Raw genomic sequence first — 18,468 nt, forward strand, 5'->3', positions numbered from 1 at the left:
GAGGGAGGGTAAGGATGGAGGTGTGTGTTTGGGGGGAGCTTGCGGCCCTTCCCTCCTCTGCTAAGATTACCTGATATCCCCTTCCTGCCCCCATCAAGTCTGGTATTAGGAGGTACTGGGGCCCCTGTTTAGTCCAGATCCCTCCAGGACTCCAGAGCCCTCTCCCAGCCACACACCTGGATCTGAGACTATCCAGGGGGCCAGGGGTTCCTGATGCCCACAGTCATGGCAAAGCTTGTTTGGAAGCTCTTTGGGAGGCTTAGGTCCCAGACAAATATCTCTGTCCTCCCCAGCAGAGATAACTCCCTGGTAGTTCAGGTAGTAAAGAATCTGCCTGCAAAGCAGGAAACCCAGGTTCGATCCCTGGGTTGGGAAGATCCCCTGAAGAAGGGAATGGCTACAAACTCCAGTATTCTTGCCTGGAGAATTCCACAGACAGAGGAGCCTGGCAGGCTACAATCACAGAGTCAGACACGAGTGAGTGACTAACACACACCCCAGCAGAGTGGAATGAAGGATACCAATCAGCTTGCTTTCCTGATGTCCAGCCTTCAGGAATGGGAGTAAGGGGTGTGTGCCAGAGTGGCTTTGGAAGCCCAGACTTTTTGTTGGAAGGCTGGCAATGTGGGCTGTCTGTGTATGAGGACTCTGTCCAGATAGGAACACTGAGACCGCTGATCGTGAACTTTAATCCATCGCAAACTAGCTTAAGCTAAAAAAAAATAAAGCAGGGGATGGGGTTGAGGGGTGGATTCTGTTGATCTCCTTTACTGGAAAGTTCGGAATGATTTTAGCTTTAGAGTTGCAAACAAGTATCTTTAGGGCTTAGGCTTCCCAAGTGGCACTATTGGTAAAGAACCCTCCTCCCAATGCAGGAAACATAAGAGATGTGGGTTCAGTCCCTGGGTTGGGAAGACCCCCTGGAGACGGGAATGGCAACCCACTACTTGCCTGGAGAATCCCACGGACAGAGGAGCCTGGCAGGCTATAGTCCATAGGGTCGCACAGAGTTGGATACGACCGAAGCGACTTAGCACACACACATCTTTAGGGCTTAATTTCTTTCTGTGTCCTGACTTCTGCCCTGTTGGAATCCTTCTCAGGTTCTAAGTGGTGACCCCCAGACTCACTCCCCCCACCCCAATTTGAAGTTAAATTTAAAGAGAGTTATCTCTTACCAGTTGCCCTGGCACAACTCCTGGGAGTCATCTGATAAGACCAACTGGCATTTCACATCCGTCTTGTACCTATGCCTCAAGCAATGTGTGTGCTGATTGACTGGGGTTGGGGGGTGGGACAGATTCTGTGTCCCTAGACTGGGAACAGATCCCTTCTGAGTCACGTGGACTGAGCATGGGGGAGGAGTTGTTCCTCGAAGGAAAACCAGAGTGCTGTTAGCGGGGAAATGGAGCATGGCTGAGTGGACAGGGCAGCCAGGATGCAGACACCAAGCCCTGCGTATGGGCAGTGAGCCCAGCAGGTGGGAAGGGCCGGCCTGCCCGGGACCCTGGCCGGGTGCTGCCACAGCTCTCCCTGAGGTGGGCGTGGCTGTAGAGACCAGCAAGCAGGCTTGTTTCCAGGCTAAGCACAGAGGAGTCAGCAAGAAGGGACCTCGAAACAGGGACGGAAATGAACTTAATTAGGCCTAAGCAAGCCATTTGTCTCCAGGAAGTGACATTCAGTTTTCCCTGGAAGTCCCCAGATTAAGTGGTTTTGCAAAATGCCAAGGTGGAGGATGGATTTTTCAGTGTAGAGAGAGGAAAAACAGTAGCCAGTCCAATTATGGAAATTGGTGCTGAGTACAACCAAAGGGCCAGGCCCTGTGCTGTGGGGGTGTGGAGACCTAGCCCCCTGATGTTGAAGAGCTTGCGACAGGACAAGGAAAGTGTGATGAGGTCCGAGGAGGCAAGCACTGAGGGACGAGGCCACCGAGTTGGTGGGGGTGGGGGGGGGCAGGATGGGAGTTGGGTAGAGAGATCTTCTCCGGGCAGAGCAGTAGGGGTGGGCTTCGTGGAGGAGGCGGTTGCGTTGAGCCTGGAAGAATGGGAAACGTTTACAGAGGAGCCTGCTCTTGGGGCTGGGGGGTGGGGGCGGTGACTCGGCACAAATACCCCCTGGCCTTACCTGGTCCAGCAGTTGGTACAGCTGAGCCTGAGCTGCACTTGTGCCGCATTCTGGCAGCCGGTTGCTGAGGCTGTTTCGGGAGATTGTGTCCCGCGCTTTGCAGTGTTGTAGGGGGCGTGGGAAGGAGGAGGGGGTGGCCTCTAATTCAGGCTCCATAAGCCTGTACACCCACTGGATGAGAGAGGAGCAGGGGGGTGGAGTCAGTGGGGGTTTGCTAGCTGTCTGTGCCTGCTTTTGAATCTACAGGTGTGTACATGTTATCTGTGTGTGCACACACCTTTATCTACATGTGTAGGCATGTCTATCAACCCAAGCATATGTCCTGTCTGTGTCAACATGCATGTGTATGCGTAAGCATGTGTTTGTGTGTGCACACATGTGTGTGTGCATATGTGGGCCTGCACAGCTGGGTGCACGGGTCTGTGCCCCAGTGTGCCAGGGCCTGTGTCTGCACACATGTGGCTGTGTCCATGCACAAATCTCTGTGGGCCACACATCAGTGTCTATGTGTGGTCATAGACCTGTGACCACCCAAGTCTGTGGTGTCTGCAGCTGTGTGTCCGTGCACTCACGTGTGTATTTTGTGCCCCGGGACCTCTCAGGGCTCATCCGACTGCAGGAGCTCATCATGGCCCCGTCGAGGTACAACATCCGCCTCAAGATCCGCCAGCTCCCCCTTGACTCTGATGACTCGCGCCCGCTGCTCAAGGAGATGAAGCGAGGCCGGGAATTCCGCATTATCTTCGACTGCAGCCACACCATGGCTGCCCAGATCCTCAAGCAGGTGCGTGGGCGCCGGCCAGCGGGAGGGAAGACTGGGATCTGCCTGCCATTTCTCCCAGCCATTTCCCAAACACAGCCCTGACGTCAGCCAGATCCGAGTTCGATCCCTAGTCTGCCTCCTTCTGGCTGTATGACCTTGGGTGGTCACTTTACCCCTATGAGCCTCAGTTTCACCAGCAGCAAAACAGGCACAGTGGTCTTGACACTCCGACTTGCTGTGGGGATGGGATGAGACAATGGATCAGCGGCCCAGCCAGGCCTGGAGCACAGAGGGTGCTGAGTAAATGATAGTTTCCACATCACCCTGATGCAAGTGGGAGGCGGGGGCTACTGAGGAGGCATAGAACACTTGAGGAAGCACAGAGACTTGGGGGTATCACAGCCTCCAGACTGCCTCTTCCAGCCACTAATTCCCTGCAGCCTGTGGCACTCAGTGTCACTCTCCGATCACTGGGAGGTTTATCGAGGCTCCGCATCCCATCTGCTCAGCTCTGCAGTGACGGTGGGGGAGGAGAGCGGCTTGCAGTCCTGGCCGCGCCTCCATTCCCGGACGAGCCCAGCATGGCGTGCTGGGAACCAGACCAAGCTCTGCCAGCCACCCAGGAAATCAACAATGAAATCGCTCACAGCCCCCTCTGGGGGTGTCACAGCTGAAACCAAAACCACTCTGATTCGAGCCAGTGCTTTGTGTAAAAGGCAATTATGTGGTCTCAGAAAGCGTCCCTGGTGATTGGAGGAGGCATTCTGTGGGGCCTTGACACATGACCCCGAGAGAGGAAGGTGGCAGGGAGGGGACGCAGGGATGCCGAGGGAGAGGTGCCGAGCTGGGGCCAGGAATCTATTCAAGGCCTGACGCCCCCGCCCAGTCCTGCAAGGGGGTGCCAAGCGGGATAGCAGCCTGTGTCTTCCCCGAGGAAGCCTCCCACCAGACACCTGCACACAGCAGCCAAAAACTCGGTTGAGGGCATGAATCCTGTTCCTGGCCTGGGGCATGGTGTACCTGAGATCGAGTGGCCCCGGAGTCATCCCCTGCTCTATAGATGGAGTGAACGATCCCTCCTTCATCTGGTTCTGGAGGATTCGGTGAGACGAGTGAAGGAAGGAGTTCATCTTTGTGCCCAGGGCACAGTCAGCACTGGATGCAGCACAGCTTTAAACTCAAAGTGGGAGACTCAAAGCTCCCGAAGTCCCTTAGCCCTCGTTCTCTGGCCCATGGCGCCCAGCGCTCTCTCCTTTTTCAGGCATGTGGAACCAAGTAATAAAGACCACCACTGCTCATGTTCACTGAGGAGTGACTCTGTGCAGTGTACACACACCCCTGGGAAGTGGGACGATTATCCTGCTTGATTTACCAGCAGGGAAACTGAGGCTCCAGGGGAAAGTCCTAGGCCTGAGGTCACCCAGCCAGAAAGTCAGAATTCACTCCCTAGTCTGCTGACTTGGAAACCCCTAGAACTGAAAGTGGAGGTTCTGTGTTCAGCCTGACACTGAACTAAACCAAGGTGAGCGTGACTGTAGACCAAGGACTGCTCCAGCCTTTCACCTGCGGATGCCGGCTGTGAATCCCCTCCAAAACCGGGAAGAGATGAGAGGCGTTTTCAAAGTACACTTGACCTTGTGACATTTCCCCCTGAGCACTATGTGGGCCCGCATTCTGAAGAACTCTGTAGAAAATGCATTATGGTCATTAGTATTATAGATTATAGGCTTCTAATAAAATACATAATATAAAATATAGACTTCACGATGGTGGGTGACAATAATTCACACAGCCACGTGGCCTGCTGTGTGGTCAGCCAGCACCCAGGAAGCAGGGATATCTCACTGCTTCCCATTGGGGAGCCTCAGACCAAGGATAGACCCTGCTCTTTAGGTCTGGCTGGGTTGGTGGGGTTTGGGCTCCCACAGACATCTTTCCAGAGCTAGGACAGTGGATTCAGCTGAGTGGAGTCAGGGGACTAGAGAAGCCAGTGTTCGGTGGATTCCATCAGCATTTCTCCGAGTGCACAGACCTGGAGATGCTTCCTAAAAACTCAGACAGCTGGCCCCCACCTGGCCCTGCAGAATTTGGCGTCTTTGGAGAGCGCGGCCCAAGATTCTGCAGTTTAACATGTCCCCTGTGATTTTGCCGCACACTCCGCTGTGAAGTCCCCTGCTGTCTGGCAGCCGGCCCCTGTCACGGTCACAAGGTCACAGGACATCCCACTCTGAGCATCCAGCCTCCCCCAGCCCACCGCCAGCCAGCCTGTGATGCCCCCGTTCTCACCCTGGCCCCACACCAGGGTAGAGAGAAGGAGGGGCTTCTTGGGTGTTCCCTGCAGGGCGCTAACGCTTTGCTCTCCCACAGGCCATGGCCATGGGCATGATGACCGAGTACTACCACTTCATCTTCACCACACTGGTAACGTACCTTCGGGTCCTGGCATGGGTCAGGGTGGGGCTCCCTCAGAACAAGGTCAGCCTCGGGGGGTGGGGAGGGGGACAGTTGCTACAGGAGATTCAGACTGGACTTGCTTCCTAAGGCTGTAGGCGTAACCCCAGACAAGGGTGCAATTTGTCTCTGTGGCCCACCCACTTTGAGAAAGGGCATCGTGTTGTGACTAAGGGTAGGGACTCTAGAACCTGCCGGTGTGAACACGAGCCCCTCTGCCTGCTGGCAGAGAGACCTTGCAGAAGTCAGTTCTTCCTCTGCAAAATGGGCACGATCGTGGCTCCGGCTTCCTAGGACTGCTGTGGGAACTGAGTGCGTTCGCGTACTGATGCACTGAGGGCAGTGCCTGGCTCGTGTGAAGCGCTGTTATTAGAACAATGACCCTTGGCCCCTGGCCCATGCACCTCCACACAGGTCTCAGGCCTCATGCAACAGTAGAAGCCGCCACTTTGGATTCCTGCAGCATCCACGCTTAAGTCTGCCCACTCACCGTCAGCCAGGCCAGCCCACCTGCAGGCTCCAGATGGGTCTTGTCCAAACCGTGAGAACATTTAGGACCATTTAAACCCATTAGGATAATTAGTTGTGATCTGAGATCAGCAGAATAAAGAGATCCCTGTGCCAAAGGGGCACCAACTCCCAGCCACCCTGTCTTGGAGCCAGATGCCCTCAGATGTCACTGGGCCCCAGGTGGACTCTTCTGCCCAGCCCAGGTCTGGGGCAGGTGACAGCATCGTTAACCATCCTGTTGATGCAACCATCTCCTGAAATCTACATCAGACTTGCTGCTGCAGCCCTGCAGGCCTCTAGCTGTGTTCATTCATTCATCCAGCACCTGGCTAACATTCCTTACCCAGGGCCTGTGCTCAGCTAGGTGTCTCAGGATGCCTGATCCTGAGGCCTGCCCTCAAGGAACTCCCACCCTGTCCAGTCTGCATCTGTACGTCTAACTCATTCAGCAGACTTGTGCTGTTACATGCCTGGACAGACTGCCGTGGGGCACAGTGGAAGGCGGCATCAATGCCACAGAGCTGGTGGAAGGTAGGGAATTTCAGACTGCCTTTATAGGAAAGAAGGTGCTTGAATTGGGCCTTGAAGGGTCAGAGGGAATTCACTAAGGAGAGAGAGGAATGATATTCCACATAGAGGTTACAGCATAAGCAAAGGTCAAAGACAGGTTAGCTCTCCTAGGTTCATTCTGGTTGAGTCAAAGTGTCAGTTGCTCAGTCATGTCTGACTCTTTGCGACCTCATGGACTGTAACCCGCCATGTTCCTCTGTCCATGGGATATTCCAGGCAAGAATACTGGAGTGGGTAGCTATTCCCTTCTCTAGGGGATCTTTCTGACTCAGGGGTCTCCTGCATTGCAGGCAGATTCTTTACCATCTGAGCCATGCTCCTTTATGTACTAGTTGATTGCCAGCACCAATTGTGTTCATCTCTTCCTAACTCCATATTCAATGACATCATTCAGGTAGCTTGAAATTAGCCATGGCAGGAGTATTCATACTACAGAAGTTGGCAGATGCTACAAATAAAAGATACTTTCCTACCATCCCCTGACAGCTGGTTATGAAGCATTTCCCAGCGCACCAATGCCTCTCTGCACCCCCAGCCACTATACCCTTACTCATGTCTGAGTCACCTTGCTCCCTCTCCTGATCCAGTGCTCGGATCTGGGGACCTGCCAGGAGCCATGGTGGGAGAAAGGGATTCTGGAAGCTGGTGACTGAGACCAGGCATCTTCTTTTCCAATTCCCTTTTGGAATTCTATTCACCCAAGCTGGCTTCTCTCCTGGGAAAGTCATCGGAGGCTGGGGATGAAGCCATCAGATCCCCAACATTCCATCTGAAGCTAGAAGCAGGGAAGAGGAGCAAGTCTGGGAAGGTGGGCACATTCCAGGGACCCCAGGCTCTCTCTCCAGGTGTGGCAGCCCTGGCATTCCCCGACTGCGCTCCTTGGGTGCTGAGACCTCTGCACCCATAGACGTCCGCCCTAGCCCTGTGCTAACTCAACACATTCTTCCCACACTTCCATCCTGCTGGCTCACCTCCCTGAGTCCTTGCCGCTCTGAGTTGCTCTAACAGAGCCTTGGAGTCCCCGTAAGAAAATACAAGGGAGGAGCAGGCAGACCTCCCAAGGTGGCCATGGCTCCCCCTACAGACCATGCCCATCCCCGCTTCACATTACTGTCCAGCGCAGTGATGGGAGAGCAGGCCTCAGAGGCACAGATAAGGATGAGAGTTGCTGTTCCACCACCTCTTGGCTGTGCCCGTGGGCAGATTGCTTAACTTCCCTGGACCTCAGTTTCCTTGCCTTTAAAATGGGAATAATTCTGATGCCTCTAGGCCTCAGGGGTTTCTTTGGTGGCTCAGACAGTAAAGAATCCACCTGCAATGTGGGAGACCAAGGTTCAGTCCCTGGGTTGGGAAGATCCCCTGTATTATTCTTGCTGCCTGGAGAATCCCCATGGATAGAGAAGTCTGGCAGGCTACAGTCCATGGGGTCGCAAAGAGTTGGACAGGACTGAGGGACTAAGCACAGCACACAGTTAAGCCTGAGATCCCACATTTAGCCTCTTTGGGTCTCACTCAAGTAACCTCAAGTCACTAGGAACTCAGGAATGAACTATGAGGCCGAAGAGCAGACAGGGAGAGTCGTTCTGGATCCAGAGCAACTCTGAACATCATGGGGTTTATGGTCCAACCCTCTGTCCTGAGACTCAACCAAGCTTCTCCATTCCCCTCTCTCTACCTGTTGCTCCGTCCCTTCTCTCTCAGCCTCAGCTCCTTCCTTGTGATCTCTGTTCCCTGGAAACTTCAGCTCATCTCAGCTGCCCTGGGATTGTCACATCCCAACAGACCCATTCGGTCTCTGCCACTTTTCAGCATCTCTTTCTCTGAGTGTTATCTGCCTTCCCCAGGTCAAATTTCAGACTGGCCAGGTGCCAGTCAGGGCAGTATATAGGCATTCGGGGCTGGACAGTTCCTTCTGGAATATCCTGCCCAGGATACAGAGTTTCGCATCCCTTCCCCACTTATTGATTTCCAGACTTGATGACAAATAAATGCCATCCCCACAGTTTCTAAAGCCCCCAGGATAGGGACTGAGTCATCAGCCAGATTGTAGCAACCCCCCCAGGAGGTGACCCCCTTGGCTGGTCAGCTGAGGTCTGACGGTGGGAGGCAGAGTGCGGTGGATTCACAAAATCTAAGGCTTGGCCACCAAGCAGAAGGACTGGGACACTGAGCAGTCCCTTTCGAAGTGGCAGGAATAAAATCCACAGATCTCATTCCCCGGCGCTGAGTACTACCCCCTCATCCACTGTGTCCACACAGGACCCGTGCTTGAGTCCTCTCTGGGCCTTGCTCCCAATCCTGGCCCCAGAGAGTCTATTAAAGGCATCTCCACCTGGCTCATGCCCTCATTCCAAGACCAGAGAGGTGTCCCCTCAGGGAGCTGAAGCTTTGAACTCTCAGCCCCATGGTCTGACCTGACCTTCTAGGCAAGACTCTGGGGAAGATACAACCCTGGTGACACGGGTGGCTCCCCACATTAACGGCACTGCCAGCATGGGGTCAAGGTTGGAGGTCCCAGAGGGAAGGGCAGGGCCAACGTATCCTTGCACCCTGGGGCAGTATCCTATTCACAGAGTGTCTGCTTTCCCTAAATTTTTATGTTTTTGTTTGTTTTGGGGGGGTTGGGGGGTCTTTGCCTCGAAGCATGTGAGATCTCAGTTCTCATCTAGGGATCAAACCCACACACCCTGTAGCAGAAGCTGGAGTACTGACCACTTGACCACCAGCGAAGTCCCTGCTTTCCCTGCTCTTACATATCCTCCGTTCAATCTTTCATTTACTCACTATCCAGCAGCCATATACCTATGCTCTCAAGGCCCCAGGTACCGAGCTAGACCCTTAGGTGAGGGGTGGGGGGTTGTCTAGAGGCGGATCCAACACAAAGTTCACCAGCTGGTGGGCTTCTTTTGTGCGTGTGAGAATCAAGGATAGTGCCCAGTCTGCCTCTGTATCGCCAGTGACCAAATAGAGCCTGGAATACAGTAGGTGCTCACTGATGCCTGAATGAGTGAACACAGTACAAAGTAGAAAGGAATCGGTGAAATCAGCATCCTCATCATAGCAAGAGTGAAGACCATGCACTCTGGGACCCATCTGCCTGAGTTAGAATCGAGATTCTTCCACTTACACGGGCAAGTTACTTCACTTCACTGTGCCTCATCCCCATCTGTAAAATGGCCACAGCAACAGTACTGCCTCGTACAACTGTTAGGCTGAGCATCAAGCAGGTATGTTGACATCAGTAAAGCCCTATGGAAAGTGTGTGGCATTTAGCACTATGTAAGAGTTAAATAGATCGATAAAATAACTCCTGCTTATATTTTTTACGTGCTCAGCATACCCCATTTCATCCAAAATTCAGAACAACTCTCCTAGGAAGGTATGACTTTTCCAGTTTTACAGAAAAGTAGAAACTGAGACTCAAAGAGTCTACTCAGTAAGAAAGGGGAAGAGCAAGGATTTTGACCAGCTGGGGCTGTCCAACTCCAAAGCCCTCTGCTAGGCTTGTAGCAAGAGCCTTCATGCAGTGTCGCCTGGCTTCCTCTGGCTGGCTCAGGCTCAGATTCCACAGGCCATGATGGTCCAGGCATCACGTGATTGACACTAATGGGGGGGACAAAGCCTCCACAAATCCCTGCAGCACCCACACTTCACATGTTCTAAAGCCCTTTCTCCACGTTACTGATTTTCCTTTTCACAGAGCAGTTTGTGATTGGTGGGGAAACCTGGGACCAGAGAGGTTGAGTGAGCTGCCCCGAGCCCCACAGCAGATCAATGACAGAAACCTTGGCTCCTGACTTCTTTTCCAGCCCACTGCCCTCCCTCCCCCCACCTCTCTGAGGGTCAGGGAGAGCCGATCCTTCTAGAGACACAGTTGCTGCAATATAAACAGTTCTGCAGTGGAATATGCATGTGTGTTGGAGGGGGCAGGTACCAGGGCATCTCCCAGAAGCTCCCCATATGCCAGGGCATCAGCTATGTTCCCCGGGTCCCCACATTCTGCTTCTGGTTCCAGCTCTAAGGTCCTCCTTCCAGCTCCATTGGCTTAGGAGCCTACCTCGTGATTCTGCCTCTTGGTGCTCATTGGTCAGTCCTGACTGGATTTGGGAGGGCAATGGCATTTGACATTTATCTCCTTTGCTTTAGGAAACCCATGTCACCAATTCCTCGCCTCAAAATAATTCTCCAAACTTGCTTCTCCCACGCAGAAGACATTTTAATTACCCCAGCTGCCATTATCTGTGCCAGCCAGCTTTGAGCCATTCCCAGATAACCCCACGTTAATCAGCCCCAGCTGAGCCCCTGGTCCATGTCATGTGTAGGTAAAAGCCTGGAGGTGAAAAAAGAATTATAATAAATTAATAGATAAGCAATCACAATTAATGCCACTTCCCGGCAATAACAGTTATATCATGGGAAAGATATTTTCATCTGTCATTCCTTAAGGCGATGTTTTCCGAGCTTCAGCTTCTACCCAGTCAGACCCATGGGGTGCTAATGAATTAGTCTATTATGTTATGCTGAATGTTTCTAAAAGGTCCCTCGTCGATACTGAATTCAATGTGTCAACATTTGGCATGGAGAACAGCAACTTTTTGCCAAGCGGCAAGGTTGTGCACAGTTCACTGTGTACAGCACATGGGGTCTCAGCCCAGGGCAGTTTGGACAAAAAATTGTAGCCAGACAAAGAGGCCTCTTTTCCAGCTCCCCGTTGTCACTGCCCTCATGTCACATGGATGGTGGCACTCGGTGCCACAAGCCTTGCAACACTTTGCAGCTGAGCCCAGGCTCAGAGTGACAGGGATGAAGATGACCCCAGCAGCGACACCCCATCATGCCCCCTCCCAGGCTGTGATTGGCCACAGCCACTGTGTGACTGTCAGCCAACCCAGCACTGCGTCTGGAAACTGGAAGGGCTGACGTCACCAGCACCCGAGCCCCACCAAGGCCAGAGATGTTGCCCTCCCCACTAAGTCCAGAGGGCCTCTGGTCCTCAGGGAGGTGAGCCAAGTCAAGGAGGCCCTAGGTAGACTCGTGATGGGCATCTTTCAGGCTTTGGGTATCAGCACTGAGTTGGAGAAGAGGCTGAGCCTCATTACAGGGGAAGAGTGAGAAGGGCGCCCCCTGCGGGCAGAGCTCAGCTTTTCTTCTGTGTCCCAGGCAATTCAGCTCTGGCCCCAAACTTGCATTCACCACTCTACAAAGCAAAATCCCTCCATCTCCCCAGACCCACCTTCTTCAAAGGCAGTTTAGGGAAGATCTGTCATTTCTAAAGCAGTCCCTTGAGGGGCTCATCCACCACCCCAGGCAATTTACCAAATCACTCCTAACTTCTAGCCCCATAGAAAGCTCCCTCTGAGAGGAGGTTATGAAATTCTACTCTCTCATTTCCAGGCTCTTCCCAGAGAGCTACCCAGCCAGCTGATCCTTCTATCCACTTTGATTGATGGGAGTATTTGGTATGGGAGCTTCTAGGGGAGACAAATGCAGACATAGAGAGTTATCATGAGTGAGATGGGAGCCAAAATGTCCCAAGATAAGAGCAGAAGCACCTTTGACCCACCTGATCATGTGTATCTAGAGTAGTAGTCACGAGAGGCTTCACAGAAGAGGTGACACTTGAGCTGAATCTCAGAGTGAACCCACTCAAGAAGGGTTGAGAAGACAGATGTTCCAGCCCAGAGATAGACAGAGCACACACAAAGACACTGGCACAGAGAAGCTGCATGATGGGGAAAGGGGCCACGAGGAATGGGGAAGGGAGGCGAAAATGGTTTGGTGCTCCTGGGGCAAAAAACTGAGAGGCGGTGGGAAGAAAAGCGAGGCTGGAGGGGTGCAGAGCCTGGCAAACTACACTAAGGAATTTGTGCTTTATTCTGAGAAGGCAAGAAGAAGCCATTGAAATATGCCAAGCAGGGGAGTGGCAGGGTTGGGTTTATTCTTCAGAAAGACCCCTCTGAATGCCATGTAGAGGGTGACTGGAATACCCAGTGGGTGGGAACTGAAGGCTGGTCATGGGACAGAAGGAGGGCTTGGGAGCTGGCAGACTCGTTTTGACACTGTTGCTCACAAGTGTACAACCGTGAGCAAAAGATCTAACCTCTCTGTGACTGAGTTCCTTCCTCTAAAATGGAGTGATAATAACACCTTTCTTGTAAGGCAGAAATGTACATTTAGTGAGTTAGTGTACATAAGGCACTTACAAACTGTTCTGAGGTTTGTAGGTGCTCAGTAAATGTTAGTTCAATGTGATTGTTTTTATATTGCCAAGAGAGGTAAGGCAGGAAGGATGCAACTCAGGTCTGCTCCTCTCCTCCAAGAACCCAGTCGTGTCCTGGGGGGCAAGTCAATTAGCTGTCACAACCTGCTGCCAGAGAAGGCAGAATATGAATATTTATCAGCATTTCTGTGATGTCTACCATGCACCAGACATGTTCTAAGTATGTCTATTAACCCATTTCTTCTTCAGGATGACCCTATATGGCAGGTACTATTTTCATACCCATTTTGCAGATGAGGCAGGTGAAGTAAGGAGAGTAGATGGCCTGGCCTCACAATCTATGCTCATAACCATCACCTGGGGCTGCCCAGTGAGCCATTCTCAGGGAGCAGCTGTGGGAAGAGAGGCCTCTTTCCTGTGTGTCCCCTACCTTACTCTCCATCTCTGACTCCACAGGTCTCCGCTTCTAAGCCCAGAGCCGTCTCTGTGTGTTTCCCGGTCAGGAGTAATAGCTTAGATGAGCAGCTTCTCAAAACACAGATTGCAGCCCCACCCCACATTCTCAATGGCCCGTACTTTCCAAAACAAGTTCTCCAAAAGCAATTCTGATGCGTATCTTGTGTTTGACAACCACTGGTGACATAAACACAGGACGTTTTAAATAGAACAGACACTGTGCACTGGTAAATGCATACAACCAGCTATCCAAAAGTGGCGGAAACCCAGATTTGTAATGCTTGCCAGTTTTCATGGTGTGCATTGTCTCACCATGGCCAATGTCAAGCTACCAACGAATGTCACTGAACATAGTCGGGAAGTGTTGATGATTAGCTCTTACAAGCGGATGGGAGCCAGCTCCAACACCCCACTAAGCTGGACCTGGGAACAATTTCTGCACTGCTTCCGTGAGCTCTGCGACCTTAAGGCAAGCCACATCACCCTCTCTGGTCCGTGTTTCCTCTGCAAAAAGGGAATACTATTGAATACCTACTTTACAGGGGATCGTGAGAATCAGATGACACACTCCACTTGAAGGGCTGAGCACAGTGCCCACCCGTCACTCACTCCCCACCGAGACTGGGGCCACACAGACACCCTCTGGCCAATTCCACGGGGACTCCTCCATCTACTTCTGCCCAGCCCCTCCCGCATCCCAAATCCTGGTCTTGAATCAGGGCCCCATTTGAGCAAGGCTGGGACTAAACTTTCTTTCCTGGGCCCAAAACTGCCCCCAGCCTCTCCCCTAATCCCTAAACTCTTAAAGGGGAAACCAATACTGTGTATTTCAGAAAGAGGCCAGTTGGAATTACAGGAGGAGTTCCGCATGAATTAGGAACATTTTGCCTGGAAAATTCCATGGATGGAGGAGCCTGGTAGGCTGCAGTCCATGGGGTCGCACAGAGTCGGACACGACTGAAGCAACTTAGCAGCAGCAGCAGAGACCAGAGGAGACCAGCACACTGCGAAACAGCTGCTCTGTGGGCTCCAGGTTTTATCCCTCATTATCTTTCCATGAACCATCATGGATTCAACTGAAGCTGGGACTGTGATGGGGCCAGATGTTTCTCCTGACGACTGCAGCCACGGACCATTCTGACCCAGCGTTGGATGGATTGACTGAGTTGAGGGACCTGGGAAAGATGATGGGCCAGGTTGTGGGGGTGGGGGGTGAGAGCGGAGGAGAGAGGAGAACAGTGGAAGGCAGCTGGATGGGAGGAGGGTGTGGAAAAGAGCAGACAATAGATGAGGAGGACCTCAGACTAAGACCTTAAGACTCATTTTCCCTACTAGTGGAATGAGGCCCATCTAGATTATCAGCGTATATGTTTCAAAAAGTAACATGACTCTTATGCAAATATAGAATGAAAAGGAGTCAAAGATGTATTCAACTCATGAACAAAGGAGCCAGTAGGATGACAATGCTGGCTCAAAGAGCATTTGAAGGATTGAGTATTTATAGGTATTCGGTGTAGGGAGAACATCAGATAAGTCAGCTAAGTTAGGTACAAAATGGCTTAATGTCCTACAGGGCAATAAAACCACCAGCTTGGGGATTATCTTTTCTATGGGCAAAAGTCTACACATTAACTCAGAATCTGGGCCTTTAACCAGCGGCTGACAGTGCAGTCAAACCCAGGTGAATTCTCCCAGAGAATCCAGTCCCCGGAGGGCCTGGCGAACGATGTGTCCACGTCACGTTGGAAGGACATGCTGGTCTCCATCTCCCTTATCTCCAAGTTTGGGAAGTTTTTCTTTCTTTTCTTCTTTCTTTTTTTAAAATTGGAGGATAACTGCTTTACAATGTTGTGTTAGTTTCTGTTGCACAGCAACATGAATTAGCTATATGCATACATAAATCCCCTTCCTCTTGGACTCCCTCTCACTACCCCCACCACCCCTCGAGGTCATCTCAGGGAACTGAGCTGAGCTCCCCACACCACCCACCTCCTGCCGTCCCTTCTCAGCCTAGCATCTGGCTCCTCCCTCTGCTGCCAACTGCCCCCTCCCCTCACCAGCTCACGGTGCCCCAGAGCTGAAGCTAGGTTGCCCCCATGCATTAAGACCTGTCTTCCCAGCTTTTAGACCCCTGCACCAAACTGGATGTGACCTGGCCAACAGGCTGACTGCTCCTAGGATGCAGGGTGTCAGGGGACCTGGCTGGTGATGTGAGGTCGAGGAGAGAGAAGAGGGCCCTGTACTCCTTCAGTCCCAGGCACAAGAGTCAATTTTAATTCTTTTTATTGAAGTATGGTTAATTTACAACATTGTATAAGTTTCAGGTGTACAACAGATGATTCAGTTATGCATGTGTGTGTGTGTAAATCACTCAGTCGTGTCAGACCCCATGACCCCATGGACCCGTCAGGCTCCTCTATCCAGAGAATTCTCCAGGCAAGAATACGGGAGTGGGCTGGAGATCTCCAGGGGATCTTCCTGAGCCAGGGATCAAACCCTAGTCTCCTGTGTTACAGGCAGATTCTTTACCATCTGAGCCACAGGGAAGCCGCCTCAGTTATGCATATACACCTATATATCTCTCCTTTTTCAGATTCTTTTCCATTATAAACTATAAGACAATGAATACAGTTCCCTGTGCTATGCAGTAGATCCTTGTTGCTTATCTGTTTTATATATAGTAGTGTGTATCTGTTAATCCCAAACTCCTAATCTATCCCTCCCCCGCTCCCCATTTGGTAATCATAAATTTGTTTTCAGAATAGACTATTTTAAAATACCCTCTTTGGGGGAATAAAATCCTCCCTCAGCTTCCCTCTGGGTAACTTGGAGATGCCCAGACCCAGTGCCCTTTGTCTTCCCAAAGGAGGCCTTCCCCATCAGAGGAAGTGACGGTCATGACCATTATCAAGCTTCTTTGCTGTTCCGGGCTGGGCATTTCATATGAACTGCTTCACTGGGGCCTATAAAGGAGGCACAATCCCCGTTTTGTAGATGAAGAAACAGGCTGAGCCGTGTGTCTGAGGTCTGGCAGTGAGTCCGTGGGGTCAGCCACCAGGCAGCTAGGTCTGGCCAACTCTAAGTGCAGAGCCCCCTTGAGTGCTCCATCAGCTCCCCCTGAGCCTCCCTCCCCCAGAACTCTGCAGGGAGCTACAGCTGCTCTGGGGCCCCAGTAGAGAGTGTGGGAGGTAGGGCTGGAGCTCACAGCCGGGTGACATCTCTGTTTATTGAAACTCTCTCTGTCAAGGATCTTTACGCGTTAGACCTGGAGCCCTACCGCTACTCGGGCGTGAACCTGACGGGATTCCGGATCCTTAACGTGGACAACCCTCATGTCTCGGCCATCGTGGAGAAGTGGTCCATGGAGCGGCTGCAGGCGGCTCCCCGGGCAGAGTCCGGCCTGCTGGATGGGGTGATGATGGTACTGCCGCTGGATGCGCCAGACCCGGGGGCTCCCCTCCCTCCCTCCCTGCCTTCCCTTCTCTCCTTCCTCCCCGTTTCTTTTTTTCCCTCCCACCACTTCCCTTCTTAAGACCTACGCTGCGTCTGCTAGACCTGAGGCCAGGGGCCAGGGACACTCAGGAATCAGACACAGGCCCCCTCCCCCGACCCAAGTGTGGGAGTGCAGGCACATAAACAGATGGTCACAGAGACTGGGGACAATGTCCTGGACGCGGAGGACTTTCAGCTGTGGTGGGCAGGAAGCTGGGGAGGCTGGAAAGGTGAACGTGTGGACAGGGCCAGGCAACAGAGAGACGCCGGGGGTGGAGGGCCTGGCAGAGAAGATCTGAGCTGCAGAGGGAGGGAGTCAGGTGTCTGCAGAGCTGCAGAGACGCCCCAAGCCTGGCCTCTCATCAGGAGCCAGGACAGGGCCTTTCCCTCTCCAGGACACCATGCTTTTGGCGAGGCAGATAAAGGGAGACAGGGAAGGGTGGGCTGAGGACTCTCAGGGCCCGAGCCACTCTCAGGCAGCCCTGGGCCTCCCCTCCAGACGGATGCAGCCTTGCTGTATGATGCCGTCCACATCGTGTCTGTATGCTACCAGCGGGCACCCCAGATGACCGTGAACTCCCTGCAGTGCCACCGGCACAAGGCCTGGCGCTTCGGCGGCCGCTTCATGAACTTCATCAAGGAGGTGAGTGGCCCCTGCACCCACCCCCACCAGGTCCATCGACTGGGGGCCACAGAGCGGTCAAGGGCCCAAGTTTGGGAGTCTAGTCCATGTGAACTTGGGCCAGAGCTGTTTCCTCAGGTGCAAATGGGCTCAGCAGGGACCAGTCTTACAAAGTGACAGAGAGGCTGCATCCTTGGCACACAGTAGGTGCTCAGTGGGTGGTTGGCATTGTCAGCAGGACACAGCCTGGGCCTTAAACAGCTGAGCGTCTTTGCCTCCAGCTGTGTGACCTCAGGTAAGCTAGCGTACCTTGCTGAGCCGGGTATGAAGCATGCCCATCTCCTGCAGATGCTGTGAGGACAAAATGAGGCATCATGTGGATGAGGCTTAGTGCTGAGGGCAGAGGCGGCTCAGTAACTTGTAATCAGCCCCACAAACTCCTCTTCACATCATGGGCCCATCAGCCTGCGGGCCCTAGTGGGACCTGGCTCTCCTGGCACCATGGCAACTGTGAAGAAGTCCCATCCAGTTCAAAAAACCAGAGAACATGTCCTGCTGCTGAGAGGATGACCATGGAGACGCACAGTGCCCACGTTTTCTTTCAGATTCTCCATCACGGTCGTCCTCACAAATGCAGAGTTTATTGTTCCCATTTTACAGATGGGGACACACAGGCCTGGGTTTGTACCCTGGGTCCAGGACAAAAAGCTGTGTGACTTTGGGGAAGATGATTAACTCTTTGATCCTCAGTCTCCTCAACTAGGAAGAGTCCCTGCCTCAAAGCATTGTTGGAAAAACAGTGTTAAAAACTGTAAGCAGAGCACATAGCCCAGGACTGGGCAGAGTCAAGTCCCAGTAATGGTAGATGAGGAAGGCACATAGGGGTGAGATCTAGGTGTGTAGGGGTGAGATCCCTGGGCCAGAAGGAGCGACCTATCCACGGCAATGTCAAGTGCACTTAGGAGAAGCCCCCTAGGAGGGCTTTGCATAGACCACGTCTTTGTAGCCATCACAATGAACCAGGAATGAAGCAGACTGCCTTGAGAGTTCATTCAATTCATTTATTCACTAACTATGTGTGTGGGTCTGCTGAGTGGCCAGCACTGAGCCTGTGCTGGGAATCAGCGGGGTTAAAACAGACTGGCAACTGCATGCACAGAGCTCACCGCCTAGGGAAACGTCAATCAAGGCATTCCATTAGTGAATGTAATCCCTTGGCAAAGGAAGGCAGCACAATGAGGGGAAATAACAAAGAAATTC

The 18,468-nt window shown here is 52.6% G+C and overlaps 1 protein-coding gene across 1 annotated transcript in view; it reads left to right on the forward strand.

Moving 5' to 3' along the window:
- Positions 1-18,468, forward strand: part of GRIK3 (glutamate ionotropic receptor kainate type subunit 3) — a 245,663-nt gene that overhangs the window by 165,545 nt on the left and 61,650 nt on the right. Inside the window, exons 4-7 of the mRNA XM_027537803.1 lie at positions 2,727-2,908; positions 5,255-5,308; positions 16,342-16,515; positions 17,086-17,229. Coding sequence (XP_027393604.1) covers positions 2,727-2,908; positions 5,255-5,308; positions 16,342-16,515; positions 17,086-17,229 — 554 coding nt within the window. The remainder of the gene's footprint in view (positions 1-2,726; positions 2,909-5,254; positions 5,309-16,341; positions 16,516-17,085; positions 17,230-18,468) is intronic.

This window comes from Bos indicus x Bos taurus, chromosome 3 (assembly GCF_003369695.1).
Source record: "Bos indicus x Bos taurus breed Angus x Brahman F1 hybrid chromosome 3, Bos_hybrid_MaternalHap_v2.0, whole genome shotgun sequence".
NCBI classification, from domain to species: Eukaryota; Metazoa; Chordata; class Mammalia; order Artiodactyla; family Bovidae; genus Bos; species Bos indicus x Bos taurus.